This window comes from Mastigoproctus giganteus, chromosome 10 (assembly GCF_048544385.1).
Source record: "Mastigoproctus giganteus isolate SK-2022 chromosome 10, ASM4854438v1, whole genome shotgun sequence".
In the NCBI taxonomy this organism is placed as follows: domain Eukaryota; kingdom Metazoa; phylum Arthropoda; class Arachnida; order Uropygi; family Thelyphonidae; genus Mastigoproctus; species Mastigoproctus giganteus.
In genome coordinates, this window is record NC_143584.1 from 75,922,069 (window position 1) to 75,945,376 (window position 23,308).

General features: G+C 37.9%; 1 protein-coding gene across 2 annotated transcripts in view; it reads left to right on the forward strand.

Annotated features, from left to right (window-relative positions):
• Window positions 1-23,308, forward strand: part of LOC150079095 (translocon-associated protein subunit alpha-like) — a 175,846-nt gene that overhangs the window by 94,614 nt on the left and 57,924 nt on the right. For both annotated transcript variants that reach the window (XM_090382767.1, XM_090382768.1), the window contains exons 5-6: window positions 10,612-10,743; window positions 21,282-21,361. In XM_090382767.1, the coding sequence (XP_090238893.1) occupies window positions 10,612-10,743; window positions 21,282-21,361 (212 nt within the window). The remainder of the gene's footprint in view (window positions 1-10,611; window positions 10,744-21,281; window positions 21,362-23,308) is intronic.

Genomic DNA, 23,308 nt, shown 5'->3' on the forward strand with positions numbered 1-23,308 from the left:
GTATCCAATCAAATTGTCAGGCAAGACTTACCCTTAACAAAACCATGCTGTGTCCGAGTTATAACTGAAGTCTTGTCTAGATGATCCTGCAGTGCTTCTTTAACCAGTGCCTCCATTACTTTTCCGGGAACAGAAGTTAAACTCACAGGTCTATAATTACTTGTGATGCCCTTTGATCCTCCTTTGTGAATTGGGGTCACATTTGCACATCTCCAGTCTGTGGGTACCTCCCCTGAGTCCAGGGAAGCTCTCATAATTATGGCTAAGGGTTTGCTTACTTACTTTGCTGCCTCCTTTAATATAACTGGATAGATCCCATCCACCCCAGTTGCCTTGCTTGTGTTTATCTTCAACAATTGGTTACAGTTCAGAACACTGCCCACTAAGAAATTTCACAAGTATAACAGAAGAGTGAATGGAGAATAGTAATTTTGTTCTGTTAGTTAGAAACCCAGAATTGGAGTGGACCCACTTCAAGAAGATAATGATAGATGCTGCAAATACAACTTTTGGATGGACCCAAAGGAAAGCCAAACAGCAATGGATGACAAGTGAGATATTAGAACTAATGGAGCACAGGAAAAACTTTAAGACTAAAAATGAAGAAAAATATAAGATGTATTACAGTTTGACTAAAACCAAAATAAGAAAGGCAAAACAGATATGGATGGTGAAGAGATGCAAAAGAACTGGATATCTGCAAAATGAGCATAGGGAACATCTAGAACACAGAGGTGAATAAACTATGCAACATCAGGAAAAAACCATGCAAGAAGTCACATTCTAGATAAAAATAACAGGGAAATAGTTGACAAGCAACAAACAAAGGACACACGGCAAGAATATCTGAGGTAACTACACTGCAATGAGGACAGAGAACTAAGAAACAACAACACCCAAACAGATGGTGAACGTCAAGACTTTCAGATGGAAGAACTGGAGCAAACGATTAAGTCAATGAACAATAACAAAGCAACTAGCATTGATAACATCCCGTCCAAAATGCTCAAGTGCCTCAGAACAAGAGGAAAACAACAGCTCCTCAATATTTTAGCATTAGCATTAGCAAAGGCACATGATATAAGAAAGCAAGCTTATATAGCATCAGTCAAAAAAAAAAAAAAAAAAACACACGCTTCTCATTTCACCCAACCACTCGCTCCAAATGTTTGTCAAGTTCTGCCTTGAATCTATTTAAGCTATCAACTTCTACAATGACAGATGGAAGTTTGTTCCAGCAATCAACAACTCGCTGGCTAAAGGCAAACTTCCGCACATCTATCCTACAACTGTCTTTCCTCAATTTGAATTTATGCCCTCAGGCAATTATTCTGAGCAAGAGGAAGAATCCCATCAGCATTGAGCATGCTCAAACCATTCAAGGCTTTATACACTTCAGTCAGATCACCTCGCAGGTGCCTAGTCTTCAGACACTGTAATTTGCAAAGCTTAAGCCTTTTTTCGTAAGAGCAACCTTTTGTTCCATTCACTAATCATGTTGCCCTTCTCTGTACTTGTTCAAATAGCTCTACATCTGTCTTAAAATGAAACCTCCACACCTGTATACAGTACTCAAGGTGTGGCCTGACCATTGCCTTATACAAGGGGATAATCATTTTCTTGGTGCCTCCGTAGCCAGGTGGGAAGGAGCAGCAGTGTGTAACACACACTTCTTGATTAGACTGGGGTTCGAGCCCGTCACTACCAAACACGGAGGACGCGGAAAGGTCAGGGAATGACCACTGCATATTCTCGGAGAAATATGGCCTTAGTTGCTAATGCTTCTAAAAACCAAATAACAAACAAACAAACAATCATTTCCTTATCCCTGCTAGAAAAATTCCTATATATCATTGACAATACACCATGAGCTACTCTTGCAGCCCGTCTGCACTGCTCAGAGAACTTTATATCTGCCTGCACAATCACCCCCAGGTCCCTTTCATTCTCTACCACTGTCAGTGTAGTACCACAGAGTTGATACGTTGCTCTGGGGTTGCTGTTTCCCATATGTAGTACTTTACATTTGTCAATGTTAATCTTCATTTGCCACCTCTCAGCCCACATATGTGACTTGGTTACAGACCAGCTTATATATACGAAAGGCTTCTTTGTCACAAGTTAATTTATATGTATGCCATGCATTTTTCTTCTCTGCCACATATCTAATTAGTTCATCTAACATCCATTTAGGCCTAAATCTTGAACAGTATTTCTTAGTTGGTATGAAAAGTCTCGTAGCTTCCAAGATTAATTCTTTGAATGCTTTCCATTTTTAATTTCTGTTGGTAACATCATCAGTTGGTCCCACCGTATAAAATTTACATACTGTCTCAGACCACCGTAGTCGCCTTAACAAAAGCAAAAACCCTTCCCTTTACCCCTGATGGTAGTTGCTTCTTTGAGTAAATCTCACTTCAGCACACTGTGATCACTGCCACCTAGTGGTTACTTTATCTGCAGAATCTTAATGCATGAAAAATCACTACTGATAATCAAATCAAGAGTATTGTTCTCTCTAGTTGCCTCCAGAACATGCTGCTGTAGAAAACAGTCATCCAATAAATCCACAAAAGCCTTGCTAATGTGTGAGTGACCAACCCACAAATTCCAGAAAATATCTGGGAAATTAAAATCCCCCATTATAAGATACTCTGATTTACTGGCCCACTCTATTTCTCTGTTCAGTTGTTTATTATACTCATCATAGTCATTAGGCCTATAACACACTCCTACTCTCAATTTTGCTTTCCCAGTGCTTATGTCACACTAAACTGACTTGACACTGCACTGTACAGCCATGTTGACTGGCTGTATTTCCTTGTGTTTCTTAACTAATAGCATAACCCCTCCTCCCTTCCTATCCTGTCTATCCTGCCTGTACACATTGTACTCCCTAAATTCCAGTTCTTCATTCCTTATATCTGTGTGACACCACGTTTCTGTTATCCCAACAATATCTGCATCTGAAGTTTTGACCAACACCTCAAATTCATCAAATTTATTTACCAAACTCCTAGCATTGGTGTACACACAAGTATACATGCACCTGTTTCTACTCTTAGCTACCCTAACACAGCCCATATATTTACTTGTTCCGCAATGACTCCCTGGAATCTCTGGAATCCCCTGCACCTTGTTTTCCAGACTGTTGCTCATTTCAATAGAAGCAGTGCAAGAATCACTTTCACTTCTGCCAGCGGCTACTGTTAATCTATTAGTCCACATATCCCCCAAACTAGCAGTTTTCCTACCCACCTAACTCTGCCTCGATATCATCAGCAAATATTCTTGCACCCTTTCTATTTAAGTGTATCCCAACCCAGTAGAAGCAGTCTCTCCTGTTAACAAGCATAGACAAGGCTGTGAAAAATTCTACCCCTTGAGCCTTGCACAATCTCTCTGGGGCCAAATTGATCGGCAAGGCTTTCATCATATACTTCCTCCTATCATGTCTGGGCAGAATTGCAGAAACTTTCAAATTCAACCCTAACTCAGGGCTTTTTTCCAACATCGACCTGTACTTGTTAAGTCATTCCACCAGTCTCCTACTCTTAATATATATTACTGCCAACGCGTACAACTGTATCACTTTTTGTGCCCTTAAATGATATGTGCTCCACAACGTGATCAACCTTTGCCCCTGGCAAACATACTCTGGTCCTGTTCCACCTATCCTTTTTGCACAATATGTTTCCCGTTTCCCTTACATAAGAGTCACCAACAAATACTAGTTCCTGTGGGACCAGCACATTCTACTTTGGGGGTTGCCGCTCTGTTGCGTGATGTTGAAGTGGAAGCTCTGGCATTGATGTGGGCAGCTGAGAGCTTGATGGGCTCCTCAGTTTAAATCCTTCGAGGGCATCCACCTTGTCCTTCAAGCTCTCATAAGCCCATAATAATGCTGAGTTGGCGCTTGATTTTCCTCACACTCCTTACATCATGCACACACAAAGACATTTCCCTTGGCAATATCATGTCCCATGTCTGATTGCTCTACAAACATCAAACAAGCAGTGCATTTCAAAAGGCTGTGATTCAGAGGACAACCGCCCCCTCAGTTCTCCCCTGAGCCACAGCACTCCCATTAGTTTGAGCCTTTTGCTTTGCTGCTCTGGTCTGGGTCATGATTCCTCTTCAATTTCAAATACAATTCCAATACAAAATATAACCCTAAACTTATATCCCAATGCCGTTATAACACTACATATATGTATTTCAGTATTGAATATTATCTCCAAGTTACGTTATGACTTCCTCATCTCCTGTCAAGTTGTATGTATTAATTTATAATGTTACGTTTGTAAAAACTAGGTTGTTATATGTATTTAGTTAAAAAAAGTACAATTTAATTGACAATGAAATTTAATAAGATTAGTAAATTTTACTGATTAATTGATACTACTATACTCGCTCTCTAGTTTTATGTCAAACCGTATGCTATCTAGTTCGGGGTATACATTGTTTTGTATAACAATGGCAGCAAATTATGAACGGCAAATCTGTGGACACTAAGTATTAATTACTTAGTGTCCACACGGAACCTGATGAAGAAAAAGTTATATTTAGAACCAGTCTGTTCATAATTATATAAAAAGAAATAACAAGAAATTAATATTAACAATTTTTTTAAAGCTTAACTGTTTTATAAGAATCATCCATTTGCAACTTATATTTCACTTCAAACTAAATTTACAGTAATATGTGTGAGAGTGTTGAGAGATTTATTTTAAACTGCAATCTTGGAACAAGATAGCCAGTAATCAATTTATAAACACTACACATTAAGATCTTGTGTTTTGTAGTTCTGTCAAAATCATATTTAAATTGTGCAAGAGAAAGTGTTTTTATTTTTATTTGCTATCTTAAAGCAGAAATCATGATGGCTACCACACGAGTTAGAAGCATCACCCATTTAGAACTCGCCCCGGGTGCCAAGCGATCTTCTGTGCTATTTCTACTGCAATTCATAGAGCGATTTTTCTAGAGCAACTGAGTTTTTCCTTGGTTATTTTGGTTTAAAAGTCTTTCTGTTAATTAGCTCTACTTTTTAAAAGTATTAAAAGAGAGCCCTTTTCCACCCAGGTTGCCACCCCGTGGCTAGGCTGGTAACCTGGGTGGAAAAGGTAATCCCCCAAAGCCAAAAGGAGCCGACATGGATAAAGAAAATTATCCAGCCTTAAGTGTTCAAATGCCATAGATTTGTATAATTCTGATGAAGGTAGTGCACAACATAAGCGCTTAAAAAAAGACTTACCAATCTGAGTATCCAACTTTCCTGATTATCCATTCCTTAACTAGTCAACCAGTGATTAAAATCTCTCCATTTATAATATAGAGATATTTAGAAAATGCTGTTGACTTACCTAAAATGGTTAAAAGGTTACAGTCAGGGGATTTACTTGTGGAAACTACACAGTCAAAACATTCAGAATTGTTGTTAAAGGTGACAACATTTGGTGGAATTTCTGTTAAAATCTCTCCCCACACAACGCTAAATAGTTCCAAAGGCGTTATCTCTGAGTGGGATCTATTGAATGTAACAGAACTAAAAGATCAAAAGGTCATACAAGCTAAGAGAATTCTGACTCGTAGGGATGGCAATCTCGTTCCAACCCGTAGTGTAATACTCACGTTCAGTACTCCAAACTTACCAAATACTGTTAAAGCTGGTTATCTAAATTGCTATATCCGCCCCTATATACCAAATCCAATACAGTGTTATAAGTGTCAGAATTTCGGACACTCTCAGACAACATGTCGAGGAAACACAATATGCCCAAAATGTGGATCCCAGGATCACACTCAAACAGACGACTGGAACATCTCCAGTTTGTCCTAATTGCAAGGAAGATCATCCTGCATATTCTAAAAATTGCTTGTTATGGAAACTTGGGAAAAAAATAAAATACAGAAATTTAAAGTTGAACACAAATTGACCTATCAGGAAGCGAGACGACAAATACTGAAAGATACTCCTGCACGTGCATATGCAAATGTTACAAAGAAATATCGTTCGGTTGCTACACAAATCAATGACTTAGTTTCACCTAACATATCACTTTCTGAATGGGCTAGAGTTCTGCTTTCAGTTCCTCGGCCATCTTTGAAGCAAAACAACAGAGACCAGACTTGTAATACTCCAATTTCCATCCCCTCTACTAGTAGCATCATGTCCCAAAGTGAGATCAGGATGGCAAAAGCTGAATCTTCTACTAAAAGCCAAATTAATACTGCAGAAATGGATATAGATGACAAAATGCAACAAGAACCTATATTAGAAATTTATGCCAAAGAAGATATGGACACTGGACGACCTACTTTTCCTAAAAAAGATAAAATTAAAATAGATTGCAATAAGCCTACTGCCTCTAAAAAGTAACCGGATCATCCTATCACTAAAACTAAATAATGAAGTGCATTTTACAATGGAATCGTTGAGGACTGTGTACTAATACAGATGAACTTTGTGACCTAATCCGAGATTTCAGTCCAGCTGGCATTTGTTTACAGGAAACATTTTTAGCTCCACAAGTGATCCCCTCAATAAAGAAATATACTTTGTACAGGCGAGACAGGAATACAACAACTGCAGCCCATGGAGGTGTAGCAGTTTTGGTATCTGTTACTAATCTGTCTAGACAAATCCCCTTGAAAACTAATTTAGAAGTTGTTGCTGCAAGAATAGAACTTGGAATAACTTTATCTCTTGTTTCTATTTATCTTCCACTGAACCAAACATACATACACAGAGATTTTTGATGAGTTCCTTGCTCAGATACCACCTCCTATTTGTTTGATAGGTGACTTTAATGGGCACTGCCGATTATGGGGGAAGTCTCCACATGGATAAAAGAGGGCAGCTAATAGAAACATTACTGGACACACACACAAAACAGTCTAACTCTGCTGAACACCGATGCACATACTCATGTGCATTTTCCCACTGGAAGTACTTCTGCCATAGATCTATCTATCTGCTCCCCCGCTCTATACCCAAGGATACATTGGGCAGTATTGGATAATCCCCAAAATAGCGATCATCTTCCAATTACTTGTAAATTCCAAACTACCTCCCCTATCCGGAAACTTGCAGAAGATGGAAATTTACAAAGGTAAACTGGATAAAATTTTCCTTAAGTACAGTTTTAGATAAAAACTTCATTCTGAACAAGTGAATAGATGAAGCTAATGACCATATCACTAAACAGATACTAGCAGCAGCTGACAAAGCTATTCCTCAGTCTTCGACTCATCCACTCAGGTGCAAAAACTACTGGTGGAATGATGAATGTAATAGAGCAAAAAACAAAAAGAATAAAGCTTGGAATATTTTCTGCAAGCATCCCACTACTATAAACCTTATCAATTACAAAAAACTTAATGCTAAAGGACGACAAATAAGAAGGAAAGCCAAAAAAGATTCCTGGATACAGTTCACTTCCACTATCACCAAAAATACCGATACTAGATTAATCTGGAGAAAAATCCAATGTCTGAATGGCAAATATCCATTTCTGTATTGGACAGGAACTGTCTTCCCCAAAAACATAGCAAACGCTTTTGCTGATGCTTTTGTAAAAAATAAAGCAGCAAATTCATATGACGCTCCATTCCAACAAATTAAAGGGGTAGCAGAAAGGTATAAGTTGAAACACTTGAATGATACTGCTTTACAAATCCTTTTAATATTTTTTAACAGAATTTTTCAGGAACATGTTTATCCTCGCTCTTGGAGACATTCACTTGTATTAGTCATCCCTAAACCAGGAAAAGACCTCGCTAATCCAGGAAATTATCAGCCAATTTCCTTAACTAGTTGTTTGGGGGAAACACTGGAGAAAATGGTTTTAAAGCGCCTCACTTGGTTTCTCGAGTCACATAACATCTTACATAAAAATCAGTATGGCTTTTGGCAAAATAGATCTACATTAGATGTGATGACCAAAGCAGAATCAAACATCAGAAATGCTTTTGTCAGAAATGACCACCTCATTATGGTAAGTTTTGATTCAGAAAAGGTCTTTAATACAACATAGCGTTTCAGTATTCTACAGGATCTTCACACCTTTGGACTATGAGGCAGGCTCCCCTTGTTTATTCAGAGCTTTCTCCAGGGCAGAACCTTTCAGGTTAGTCATCTAAATGCTCTTTCTAGAATTCATATACAGGAGGAGGGGATCCCTCGGGGATCTATTTTGATTCCTACACTATTTTTAATAAGTTTAAATAATATCATCCATGATATTCCAAGCACAGTAGAATTATATCACTATGCAGATGACCTCATGATTTCGTGCCAAGGAAAAAGTATGAATTCTATTGACAGACAGCTTCAGATCTCAAGTAACAAAATTGAGCTGTGAATGTCTCGCAATGGCTACCACTTATCAGCACAAAAATCCAACTGTATTCATTTCTGTAAAAAACATAATATTCACCCTGAGCCTGAATTACAACTTAAAAATTTTCCAGTTATACACTTTTTTTGGAAGAGCCTCTTATTTTGTAGAGGACATGTGTAGCAGAGGAGTGTAGCAGAATGGCTACATTTTATTTCCCAAAGGAATAAATCATATTTTAAAATTTTCAAAGGTCAAAGCGATATTATTATGAAGATATCATTATTTCTGAACATCGTGTTTAGTACTCTTTCCAATAGTATCAGATTTCTTGGCCTAATCCTGGACAATAAATTAAACTTCTTACAACACATCACATATCTGAGAACCATTTGCTTCAAAAAATTAAATATCCTCATAGTACTATCTTCATTGACATGCGGTGCTGACCGATACACTCTACTTTGGCTATGTCGGGTATTAATCCGCTCTCACTTGGATTATGGATCTCCAATCTATGACTCTGCCAGGAAAAGTGCACTAACTCGGCTAGACACTATCCATCACAGTGCCCTAAGAACTGCTTTAGGAGCATTCAGAACTTCCCCTGTACAGAGTCTATATATAGAGGCACACGAACCTCCACTCCATCTTTGGAGGAAAATGTTGCTTTACACTAAAGCATATATATTTCTTGTTAAAATGCATTTTTTGTGAAATATTTGCACTTGCTGGTTTCTTCCAGTTGAAAGCTGATTTGTAATAAAAATTTTCCAGTTATACACTTTTTTTTGGAAGAGCCTCTTATTTTGTAGAGGACATGTAAGAGTGTAGCAGAATGGCTACATTTTATTTCCCAAAGGAATAAATCATATTTTAAAATTTTCAAAGGTCAAAGCAATATTATTATGAAGATATCATTATTTCTGAAAATCGTGTTTATTGAAGTAAATTTTTATGGTTTATTTCCACACACCCACATATAATTTGTCAATTTTACAATATTTTTTGTCAGATTCACTCATATTTTTAATAATTCAAAAACAGTCAAATTAAATGTTTCATGTATGAGACACTTTTTCAAACAGGCCCATATCAAACTGAGATGTGGCAACTGAAGTTTAACATTGACAAATGCAAAGTACTGCATATGGGCAGAAGTAACCCCAGAGAAATGTACCAACCAGGTGATGTTACACTCAGGGTAGTGCAGAATGAAAGAGATCTGGGGGTAATTGTGCAGTCAGATATGAAGTTTTCTGAGCAGTGCAGACAGGCTGCCAGAGTAGGTCAATGGGGTCTTGTCAGTGATATACAGGAATTTTGCAAGCAGGGATAAGGAGGTGATTATCCCCTAGTATAATGCAATCGTTAGGCGACACCTTGAGTACTGTGTACAGGTCTGGAAGCCTTATTTAGGAAGGATGTAGAGTTTCTAGAACAGGTACAGAGAAGGGCAACAATGATGAGGGGAACACAGGGGGGTGCTCTTATGAAGAAAGACTTAAATTCTGCAAATTGCAGCATCTGGAGACTAGGCACCTTTGAGGCAATTTGATTGAGGTGTATAAGGCCCTGAATGGATTGAGCAGGTTGAATGCTGATGAGATTCTTCCTCTTGCTCAGATTACAAACCTCAGGGAGCATAAACTGAAATTGAGGAAAGATAGTTGTTGAATAGATGTGCAGAAATTTTCCTTTAGCCAGCGGTTGGTTGACTGCTTGAACAAACTACCATCTGTCATTGACTCCATTTGGAGCATTTGATGCAAGAAAGCAAAAGCTTGCTTTCTTGCATCAAATACCTCTGCTAATACTAATCTGAATGTGATGCACTTGTTTGAATTCTTCATATGGTTCTCATTATGTATTCCTGATGGGATTCTCAATATGAATTGCATTTTAAGATCTTAGGCCATGTCTACTGTATCTTCAGAAGGTTTTACACAATTTTTGTGAACCAAAGAACACACTTAAGCTATAAATGAAGGAAAATTCATTTAGAAAATAGAGATGCTTGGGGAAGCATATCTCTGTCACTGCAGAAAGCATGTTTGTTCACTGTTTGTTGAGCATGTCACTTCACTTGTGTACCTCTCAGTTTATTAGTAAAAAAGTGCTCTCTGTTTTTAATATTTTTAATAGCTTTTTTTTCCATAGGACTCTAGATAGCTTATTAAAATTTTTTTTCTTTTGACAAATGTTATATAATGTCAATTTTAAAATTTTTGTTGTGCAGATTGAGTCTATAATTTTTATACTCTTTTAGTTTACTACAGTAGCATTCAATCGCATAGTGAAACCTCGACATGAAATAACTCTTTATTACACGTTCTTCATCAGTGAATCCTTCAGTTCCCGCCCTTTTGGCCTCTCAGTGAACCTTCTATATAAGGATTTGGTAAGTTGGCTTTTCTTTTATGTATATCCACCATGTACAAGTAGCTCTCTCTTTACAATGTTCCTATTTACTTTGTTTTGGTATTATTACATCACTATCTTATTAAGCTTGTTATCTCTATGAGTTAAGTGGTCATCATAATAACAATTTATTTTATAAAGATGTGTAAAAAGTATTTTTTCAGTAATTACAGAAGTTGGCTGCTGCTACAATCAGAGCATTGGAGAATACACAAGACCTATGGATAATTGTACAGTCTGGCATGAAGTTCTCTGTGTAGTGCAGATAGTGCTAGGACAGCTCATGGGTGGTTCTGTCAAGGATATACAGGAATTTCCAGCAAGGACACAAGAAGCATCCTTGATTATCCCACTATAAAAAGCAGTGTTTTGGCAACATTTTGAATGCTACATACATTAGCCATGATTGTGAGGGCATCCTTCGACTCAGAGGAGATAACCACAGACTGGAGATGTGTATCCCCAATTCACAAAGGGGACGATCGAAAGGTGACATGAGTAATTAGAGACCTGTTAGTTTAACTTCTGTTCCAGGGAAAATAATGGAGTCACTGGTGTTAAAGAAGCACTGCAGGATCATCTAGACAAGACTGCAGTTATAGTTCAGATGCAGCATGGGTTTGTTAAGAGAAAGTCTTGTCTCACCAATTTGATGGGATACTATGATGTGGTCACAAAGAACTGGATGCAAAAAATAATTCTGATATCATATACTCGGATTTTAGGAAAGCTTTTGATACTGTTGCACATTGAAGACTACTGTTCAAGTTGGAGCAATATGGCATTTAGGGCAAGTTGCTACAATGGATAAAAAGGATGGTTGAGCGGGAGAAGACAGAAAGTGGTAATCAATAGATGCTGCTCTTCATGGACTAATGTTATTAGTGGAATTCCCCAGGGTTTGGTGTTGGGTCCATTTTTGTTTTCTTTATTTATCAATGATATTGATGAAGGTATATCGGGCTTAATGTCCAACTTTGCAGGGTTGTTAATGACAGTAATGATATCACACTACTGCAACAGGATCTAGAAAAGTTGAGTAGATGGGCTGAGACGTGGCAACTGAAGTTTAACATTGACAACTGTAAAGTACTGCATGTGGGTAGCAGTAACCCCAGAGTAATGTATCAACTGTGTGGTACTACACTCAGGGTGATAGAGAATGAAAAAGACCTCGGGGTAACTGTGCAGTCAGATATGAAGTTTTCTGAGCAGTGCAGACAGTCTGCAAGAGTAGATGAATGGGTCTTGTCAAAGATATGTAGGATTTTTTCTAGCAAGAATAAGGAGGTGATTATCCCCTTGTGTAAGGCAATGGTCAGGCCACACCTTGAGTACTGCATACAGGTCTGGAGGCCTCATTTTAGGAAAGATGTTGAGCTACTAGAATGAGTACAGAGAAGGGTAAAAACAAGCTTATACAGCATCAGCCAAAAAAAAAACCTTTGTAGTAATCTGTCTAATCCTCCTTTAAATTTATTCAAACTACCCACTTCTACACCAGATCAAAGTTTGTTCCAATAGAAAATTACTCTCTGGCTGAAAGCAATTTTTGTGCATCTATCTTGCAACCATCCCTTTTTTCCAATTTAAATTGATATCTGCTTATGGGTGTCATCTGAGAAAGAATAAGGATGCCATCAGCATTTAGTTTACTCAATTCATTTAAAACTTCAATCGCATCTCTTTACACAGTTTCCAGGTGCACTGTAGTACTGCATTCTTTCTCTTTCTTAAGAGCAGTAAACTTTCCTGTCCCTGAGTAATCTTGCTCTTCTCTGCATACTTTCCAACAGATTTACATTCTTCCTAAAATGAACCTTTGGCATTAGTAGCATATGATACAAGAAAGCAACCTTATATAGCATCAACAAAAAAAAAAAAACCTTCCCGTTTCATCCATCCATTCACTCCAAAAGTTTCTCTAGTTCAGCCTTAAATTTATTTAAGCTGTCAACTTCTATGACATATGGAAGTTTGTTCCAGCAATCAACCACCCACTGGCTAAAGGCAAATTTCCGCACATCTATTCTACAACTGTCTTCCTCAATTTAAATTTATGCCCCCTCAGGTGCAGAATTTGAGCAAGAGGAAGAATCCCAACAGCATTAAGCTTGCTCAAACCATTCAAGGCCTTGTACACCTCGATCAGATCACCTCGCAGGTGCCTAGTCTCCAGATGCTACAATTTGCAGAACTTAGACCTGTTTTGGTAATAGTAACCCTTTGTTCCCCTCACTAATCTCACGGTTGGGATTACTGTCAAGATTCTAAGATTGATGGTTGCAGGGCAGAAGGCAGAGGAATTTATAGAAATTTATAGATAATCTTCAGATTGGTATAATGTAAGGAGTGGGGTTGGTCCCTCATTTCCATAAATGACATCAATCTTGTTAGTGAGATAACAAAAAAGAGCAATAACTCTTGATCTGATCATTATCAGAGACCCTTCATGCATTAAGAATCTGCAGATAAAAGACCCAGTAGGTGGCAGTGATCATAGTCTGTTAATGTGGTATTCAGATGTGACTACCATAAAGGGAAAAGGTTTTGCTTTCATATAGGTGATTAAAGCATTAGCATTAGTAGAGGTATATGATGCAAGAAAGCAAGCTTATGCAGCATCAACCAAAAAAAAAAATAAAATAAAATAAAAACACTTCCATTTCACCCCTCCGTTCGTTCGAAATACCTGTCCAGCTGAGCCTTAAATTTATTTAGGCTATCAACTTCCACAGCAAGGGATGGAAGTCTGTTCCACCAACCAACTACCCGCTGGCTAAAGGCAAATTTCCGCACATCTATCCTACATCTGTCTTTCCTCAATCTGAATTTATGCCCTCTCAGGTGATTATTGTGAGCAAGAGGAAGAATCCCATCAGCATTGAGCATGCTCAAACCATTCAAGGCTTTATACACCTCTATCAGATCAGATCACCTCACCGGTGCCTAGTCTCCAGACACTGTAATTTGCAAAACTTAAGCCTTTTTTCGTAAGAGCAACCCTTTGTTCCATTCACTAATCTTGTTGCCCTTCTCTGTACTCGTTCCAGCAGCTCTACATACTTCTTAAAATGAGGCCTCGAGACCTGTATACAGTATTCAAGGTGTGGCCTGACCTTTGCCTAATATAAGGGAATATAATCACCTCCTTATCCCTGCTAGAAAAATTCCTGTATATTATTGACAAGACACCATGAGCTATTCTTGCAGCCCGTCTGCACTGCTCAGGGAACTTCATATCTGCCTGCACAATTACCCCCAGGTCCTTTTCATTCTCTACCACTGTCAGTGTATTACCACAGAGTTGATATGTTGCTCTGGGGTTGCTGATTCCCATATGTAGTACTTTACATTTGTCAATGTTAAACTTCATTTGCCATCTCTCAGCCCATCTGCCCAACCTTTCCAGATCCCTTTGCAGCAGCATAGCGTCAGTAGTGTCCTTAACAACCCTGCCAACCTTTGTATCGTCTGCAAACTTGGACACTAAGCTTGATATACCATCATCAATATCATTTATAAATACAGAAAACAATAATGGACCCAACACTGAACCCTGAGGGACTCTACTAATAACATTAGTCCACGATGAGCAGTGTCCATTGATTACCACTCTCTGTCTTCTCCCCCTCAACCATCCCTTTATCCATAGCAGCAATTTGCCTCAAATGCCACACTGCTACAATTTGTGCAGCAGTCTTCCATGTGCAACAGTATCAAAAGCCTTTCTAAGATCCAAATATATAATATCAAAGTTGTTCCCTGCATCCAGTTCTTTTGTGACTGCATCATAGTATCCAATCAAATTGGTCAGGCAAGACTTCCCCTTAACAAAACCATGCTGTGTCTGAGCTATAACTGAAGTCTTGTCTAGATGATCCTGCAGTGCTTCTTTAACCAGTGCCTCCATTAATTTTCCTGGAACAGAAGTTAAACTCACAGGTCTATAATTACTTGTGTCAGCCTTTGATCCTCCTTTATGAATTGGGGTCACATTTGCACATCTCCAGTCTATGGGTACCTCCCCTGAGTCCAAGGAAGCTCTCATAATTATGGCTAAGGGTTTGCTTACTTCCTTTGCTGCCTCCTTTAATATAACTGGATAGATCCCATCCACCCCACCTTGTCTCAGAGAGTTCTTAATTCTATGTAGTGGGACCAACCATTGAAGTTAATTCTATGTAGTGGGACCAACTGTTGAAGTACAACAATATGACAGCAACATCCACATCTTTGGTCTCATGTTAAAATGCCTGTATATACAATGTTAAATAGTACTGAATAAACACTTCAATTTATTTATTTATTATTATTTGTTGTCATAAGAATTTTAGTCTCATAAAAACAAAATCTACTGTGTATTTATAATAAATTATATTTGCATTAATATATTTTCATATATGAATTTCTGTAAATAAATTTTCATATATAAAAATATATTTTTATATATATTCTCTTCACCTACAAAAGAAACCCTACTTTGGAATTGCTGAATCAGTATTAGTAGTAGTAAATGATGCAAGGAAGCAACCTTATACAGCATCAGCTGTATATGGTCCTTGGTCCTTGAGGACCATATGGTCATATGGTCCTTGAGGTTGTCACAGACATTCTCTCAGATATGCCAGACAAGCTGTTCTTGCTACCTGGGAGTCTAAAACGCTGATGGAACTGATATTCGGGTGACACTCAAGTCAAAGTGGACCCAATTTCGGCGAAGTCTGGACGGTCTATGACAGCCAAATCCTCTGCTTGCACCTTCACGATGGTGGGACTGTTAGTAATCCTAGGTATAACCTTCATGCACAAGTACATGGTGGGTGACCACCCAGGTGTGAACCAACGTAAGCAGGGGTCGAGGTGTGGCGCCCACACCACATGGAGGAACGCCGCCCCTCTATGTTATCAGGCAGTACTAGGTGGTAGATGACTCTCATCAACCGGTGAAATACCACCACTTTGCTTATTGGAGGCTTGAAGTGGTGGAACCCATGTTTAGTCTCTAGAGCTAAGTTCCGGCCAACCCTTCCCTATCTCTTCCATCATGCAGTATGATTGATGATTTTTGAGGTTATGATGAATGTCGTGGCGAGATCCAATATTCCTTACATTTCGAGGGTACAGCTCTAAAACGGTGTTCGCAGGCCGGCCGCTAGTTAGTACACCAGACTGAACCTATTGTTAACTCTCTAGGAAGCTTCCGGATCAGCTAGTGTATAATCTTGCTACCTCTACTCTGCCAGATAGTGACTGGAGGGAGTCCGAGTAGTGTGTATGCGGGGAGCATTGTCGAGGCCACGTTATGTCAAGGATCTGGGTATATTCTTACCACATGTACGCCATATCCAAAAATTTCATTACTTCATACAGCATGTCCCACCCACTTTTTCTTACTATTGAATACACCATGAATTGTCAAAATAATAGAGCAAGCTTATCTGCGAAAAGATCTAAACCTTCCAAGGACTTCCTAATTCATTTCACAAATATACATGGTCTCAATTCTAATCTCAACGATGTCCATTTCCACTTGCAGTCTTCCAAACCCCATGTACTTTTTCTGACTGAATCTCAGTTATCAGTTGATTCAACTACTGCTCATCTCAGATGTCCAAATTATTTGCTGTATGATTCCTTTCGTCTCAAAGGTGGTACTTGTGCATATGTCCGTTCTGATATTCCCTGTCAGAGACTTGGCAATTTGGAATCTCCTCTCTTTGATCTTCTCTGGCTTAAAATCTCTCTACCTCATTGTGTAAAATTCATCTGTTGTCTCTACCATTCTCCCAACTCCACTAATCACTTGGAGCTCTTTGACTTCCTCTCTTTGCAACTTGACTTTCTCCAGTCCAACTTTCCTAACAGTGAGGTAATTTTCCTTGGTGATTTTAACGTTCACAACTCCAGCTGGCTTCCGTTTTCTAGTCACACTGACCCAGCAGGTCGAGATGCTGAGGCTTTTGCAATTACTAATGACCTAGCACAGATTGTTCATTTACCTACAAGAATACCGGACAATCCTAATTATACAGCCAATACGCTTGATCTTTTTCTCACAAACAACCCTTCGAAGTACAAGGTTGAAGTGAGAGGTCCTTTAGGAACTTCAGATCACAACTTGGTGATTGTCTCTTCTCCAATGGAACCTTTATCTCATGCCTATTCCCAACCTCGTATTGTTTGGCATTACAAGAATGCAAATTGGGATGACCTGCGAGACTTCTTTTCTTCTTTTCCTTGGTCTGATTACTGTTTCAAAACTTCTGATGTCAACATTTGCTCAGATCGTGTCAGTGAAATTATTCTTGCAGGAATGGAATCCTTTATCCCACACTCCACTTTAAAATCTCATCCTTTATCTAAACCTTGGTTTTCCAATAAATGTGCTAAGGCTGTCCAAGAGAAGAACGTTGCATATCGTAATTGGCTTGTTTCTAATTCTTCAGTTTCATTTTCTGCCTACACAGCTCGCAACAATTGTAAAGCAGTTATTAATCAGTCCAAACTAGAGTTTGAACAGGCTAAGAGTAGAAAACTTGCTTCTTGCCCTAATGGTAGCCGAGCATTCTGGTCTCTTGCCAAAGCTATTGGCTGCAACTTTTGCCCATCTCTGCTCCCACCTCTGTCCAAACCAGATGGTTCTGTTGTCACTTCAGCCAATGATAAAGCTGACCTGCTAGCATCCCATTTTTCTTCGAGCTCATGTATTAATGATCTTGGTAAAACACCTCCCACCATTCCTAACACGCTCCATTCAATGCCTCCTGTGGTCTTCCGTCAAAAGGATATCAGAAGGATTTTGATGAATCTTGATGCTAAGAAAGCTCCAGGTCCTGATGGTATTTCTCCACTTGTTCTCAAAACCTGTGCTCCTGAACTTACTCCTATTCTTTGTCGCCTTTTTTCACTTTCTTATTCCAAAGGTGTTTTTCCTTCTGCTTGGAAATTTGCTCATATCCAGCCAGTTCCTAAAAAGGGTGACAAATCCCTCCCATCCAATTATCGTCCCATTGCAATTACTTCTACTCTTTCTGAAGTAATGGAGAAATCAATTAACCGCCAACTCTTAAACTACCTAGAAACCTTCCGTCTGATCAACGATCGCCAGTATGGATTCCGTCAGTGTCGATCCACTGGTGATATTCTGGCTTATGTTACCCATTTATGGACTAATTCAATGGAAAGGTTCGGTGAAACACAAGTAGTTGCTCTTGACATCTCAAAGGCTTTTGATCGTGTTTGGCATAAAGGTCTTCTAAACAAGCTTCCATCTTATGGTTTGCCAACTGTTTTTAGTAATTGGTTATCCAGTTTTCTCTCTGATCGCTCACTGAGGGTGATGGTAGATGGCTCTCTGTCTTCTAACTTCTCCACTAATGCCGGTGTACCCCAAGGTTCAGTTCTTTCCCCCATTCTTTTCCTCTTGTATATTAATGACCGTCTTCCATTGACTGGAAATCCTATCCATAGATTTGCCGATGATAGCACATTGCATTCAACTTTCCATTTTGAGAAACCTTGTCCAGCTCAATCAGCTTCAAGTTCTCGAAAATCTGCTGCCAATTCCTTAAATGCCGATCTTCAGGTAATTCTCCAGTGGGGCAAAGACAACTTAGTTGATTTCAACCCTTCTAAAACTCAATCTTGTCTTATATCTCGCAAAATGGATTCTTCTGCTTCTATGCTTATCTTTAGTGACACTCAGATTTCTAGGCAAAATGATATATCTCTTTTAGGGATTACCCTGACTTCTAATCTCTCTTGGCACAAGCACATTACAAATATTGCTTCCTCTGCATCTAAAAAACTTGGTTTTCTCTTTCGCTCTCGGCATTACTTTTCTCCCAAACAGCTGCTCACTCTGTATAAATCGCAAATCCGCCCTGCCATGGAATATTGTTCCCACATCTGGAGTGGTGTCCCCAAAACCTCTCTCAGGCTTCTTGATTCCATTCAGAAGAGGGCAGTTAGGTTAATTAATGATTCATCTCTAACAGAGTCTCTCCACTCGCTTTCTCATAGACGCACTGTTTCTGCTGCATGCCTCTTCTACAGATACTTCCATGGGCACTGTTCTTCTGAATTGGCTTCTATAATTCCCGCTCTCTCTTTCAAAACAGTCCGAACATGTGCCGCCACCAGCCAACATCCATTTACTGTCCAACTTCAAACCCACAGAACCAACTTTTCATCTTCCTCATTTATTCATTCAACTGCTGTTTTCTGGAACAACCTTCCTTCATACGTATTTCTTGAAAATTACAATCTACAGAAGTTCAAGTCCAATATCAACAAATATCTTCTTTCGTCTTCTCAACCTCCAACCCAAGCACGGTACTAAGTACTATAGGTTATAATACCTCTCGTGTTTGGGGTTCTCATAAAAAGAAAAAAAAATCGGCTGGTTCTGTGTCCAGCATATAAAATGTTTTTGTCTTGATATTTTGGTGTGGTCAGTACAGCATTATTATAACCAGAAATTTTTAGAAAACAAATAAATTAATACAGTACAAACTTTGGGACCCAGCAATCTTGGGGTCAGGGTGGGGAGAGGCTAGAATTGCCATATTTTGGAATGAAACCTTGTTGATACTTATTCTACGTTATCTGTCATTGGGCAACATAACGGTGAAGTGCAATTTGTATTGTGTTAGTGGTGTGTCTTTTGTATAGTTAAGCATAAAGTATGTATTAAATAAATGATGCATTAGCTATACAGTAAACCCCCACTATTCGCATATTTGCATATTCGCATATTCGCATATATCTGTATTCGCGTATTTGTGGTCGCTGGTTTAATATGAAATGAAACCTAAAAAAATGTCAATTTTAAAGTGCCATAAACATTTTTCACCATAAAAAAACATGGGTGTGGCTAAAATCATCTTTTGCAGTCAAAACAGCGCTCAGTGGGTGAGGGGGAGAGGGGCGACAAAATCATGAGTGTGAATATTTCCCGCTAATCCTTGTTAATTGTCTTATGCGCTTATCATGGAAGGTTTCGTTGTTTGCTTTTAAATGCTTATAAATTGAATAAATTTATCAATTTATAAATTGATATGCTTACAAAAATGAAAAATCTACCATTTTGCAGTGTGTTAGTGTAAACAGACTTTTTCGAGTGTGTTAACAGTTGAAAGAAAGTGACTTTATTGTGGACAAGTTCTTTTCTAACCCCTACTAAAATATGGCTACGAATAACAAGGGAATTGTGAAAAGATCAGAGAAGGAAGATGACATTAGTGAGTAAAATTGAGTTATTAGACAAAATTTCTAATGGTGAAAGTGTCTCGTCAGTGGCAAAACGTTATAAAATCAATGAGTCAACGGTACGATCAATCAAGAAATCGGAAGAAAAAATCCGCCGTAGTGTCTGTGAAAATGCGCTAATTGCTTCAAAAATTTGCTCTGTAACTCGTGATGTTAAATTAGAAAAAATGGAAAAGGCTTTAAATCTGTGGATAGAAGACCGAACTCAAAATAAAATTCTGTTAAGTTCACTTATCATTTGTGAAAAGGCAAAACACTTTTATCAACACTTTAGAGAAACTGGTGATAGCACTGGTGGGATAAGTTTCTTAGCTAGCAAAGGTGCTGGTTTGAAAGATTTGTTTGAAATTTCTAATAAATATTACATTTAATATTAAATTGTTTCTTATTTTCATTTTGATGACTTATGCTTGTATTTTACTATGTACTGTCTATGTACATAGTCATATTATGAAGGTACATATAATACATAGAGAAATTTTAGACTAATTGTTTTTCTTATATATTTCATACTTTGGAAAGGAACCCTTTTATTACTATGGGAGCCATAACTCAGTATTCGCAGCATTTCTCAGGAATGTAACCCCCGCGAATAGCGGGGGTTTACTGTACTGTAAAAAAAAGTGTAAAAAAATTTTTTTTCGTGCACTTCCTTCTATTCTATCATGATATGATTTAGAAAAGTGCTTTGAATTTTTAAACATTTGAGATATGAACTACTTTTCAGAAATGCATGACATTAAGGGCTCTGTTAAATGGAATTTTACTGTTTAGCATTTGGATCGATACAATTTTTTCTCTCTCTCTCTCTCTCTCTCTCAATGCATTCTGCAGAGGACATTGTCATCAGGTCATTGTGTCTGACTGCAGTTTTTGTTTAATTGTTTTTAAAGAAATCAAATCTGTACTGATTGGAGAAGTAATTAGCATTCCTAATACTTACCTAATAGTGGCTTGACCACCATTTTGAGTATCGAGAATTTTAATGAAAAGTGTTGTTTCCTTTAAATTAAAGGAAACAGCACTTTAAATCAAGAGTTAAATGCCTCTTATTAATGCCAATTTTAATTAACGGTAGACTGAATTTTCCTCAGAGTTAGTTGTGCTTTATCACTTTGACTTAAATAAACTAATGTTAGTCTAAATCATTTTGAGCAGTTAAGTCTACTTACATTAGGGATATGCTGCTTTTTCAATTCCTGAGAAGTCTGATTATTAATATCACAACTTGATTTTTATATCTAGGATGGGAACCAGTTTATTGATGCTGTCTTCAATGAAACTGTGAATATTACTGAAATTGAAGAAGGCCTAGATGGTGAAACGTAAGTATTTAAATGAAGCTTTAACTTCAATATTAATTGTATCTTCTAAGATAAATTCACATTGCAAATGGGAGGTTGGGAGAAGATTCGCTGATTGATTTGAAGTGCTTAGTTTTTCTACCACGAAATTTTGTCATTCATTCTGAAATATAGAGAAAAAGTAATTTTAGAATATATCCAGTATACTGACACAGCATGACATAAGTTGTCCTTGGACTGATATCTAAAACATTCCTTTCTCTCTCTCTAGTTTTCTCTTAATCTAAGTGATTATTCTCATTCTATTTGTGTGTTGACCTATCTGTATGTCTGTGTACACAAAAGATAAATAAGTAGGGAAAATTGCTAGCAACTAATAGAAGTAGAAAATTGGTTGCCATTATAAAATGGAAGCTTTTCAAATGAAAAATGTTATTTTATTGTCAAACATTTATGAAAAGTGGTATGAGATCACCATTGTATTTCAAGGATTTAAAATAAAACTTGCATTTTAATCTCTAATTGCCATGAGCCACGAGCAGGACAATTCATGAACAAATGACATAAGGAAGTTTCCCCCTGCTTCTTACATGCACCCGTGTGCGCGCGCACACACACACACACACACACACACACACACACACACACACACACACACACACACACACACAGTAAAGGGTTACCCATTCCTCTTCTGCATTGAATTAAGGCACTGTTTTACTCTCTTCCTCCTTTGATTATCTTAGGACAGGAGCCAGCAAATGGTTGATCAGAAAGCATAATTTGGTCAATCAAGGTGCATAAAAATAAAAATATTATTTAATTTTCTAGTGAATACCAGTGTAAGAAATTTCATTAATTACTTTCCTGATTTAGTTTTATGTGCCCACTTAAGGTCTGCTTTATAATAATAAAAAAAATTGAATTAACTTTACAACCAGCATATTTTATATAAGATAGAGATACACTCAAAATAAATTGTGATAGTTTGATCTCAGAACTATTTTATAAAATAACTCATATGACGGAAAAGTTTGTTCTTCCGTATATTAAAAAACTTGGATTAAACATGCGTATTATCTCTACTTTTGATGACACTTATTATTAGCCATATAGTGCAAGGAAGCCTGAGGCTTATGCTGCACCAGCCAAAAAAAAAAAAAAAATTCCAAGTTACCCTGAGAGAGAGAGAGAGAGAGAGAGAGAGAGAGAGGTAGAAAGGAATCACCAAGAAAGAGAATGATGATGATATCCAGCTCAGGACTTGGGATATAAAGACAAGTTGAGAGAGAGAGAGAGAGAGAGAGAGAGAGAGGGGGGTAGAAAGGAATCTCCAAGAAAGAGAATGATGATGATATCCAGCTCAGGACTTGGGATATAAAGACAAGTTGACACTGCACATATGCTGTATATTTCATCCATTCAATGAGGTTTACTTAGAATTAACCTTGATGAATGGATGAAAAGAAAGAAGAGCATGCTATTTGCTATTTCCATGATATGGTATGAACTGACCAGCTATTATGAAGACTGAATTCTGTCTTACAAAAATTTTTGTTTTTCAAGGAGCAGCAAAAATAAAATAGAATATCCAGATAATACTATAATGAAGCCAATTGTGCATGGAGAAGGCTTCTTAATTTTTGCCACTAACTAATTGGATAGAATTTACCATTCTCAATGCAGAAGATGATGAAAGGAAAATCCAAGTTAAATTCCATTTTGGGATTTAGACTGCAGAACTTTGTGTGTTTGCATAATTAGAAATGGACCAATGGAAGAATTGGGATTCAAACAAAGAGGTGAAGAATGGTGGCTGTTGATCGAGTTATCCAAAGTGTGTTTAAAGGTAGTTTGTTCATGTAACATAAAGCTTTCAGTATTTATAGTTCATTCTGATGGAACAAAGGAAACTTATGAGAGTATGTTTCAAATATTGGATGCAGTCAAACATAGCTGGCAGTTATG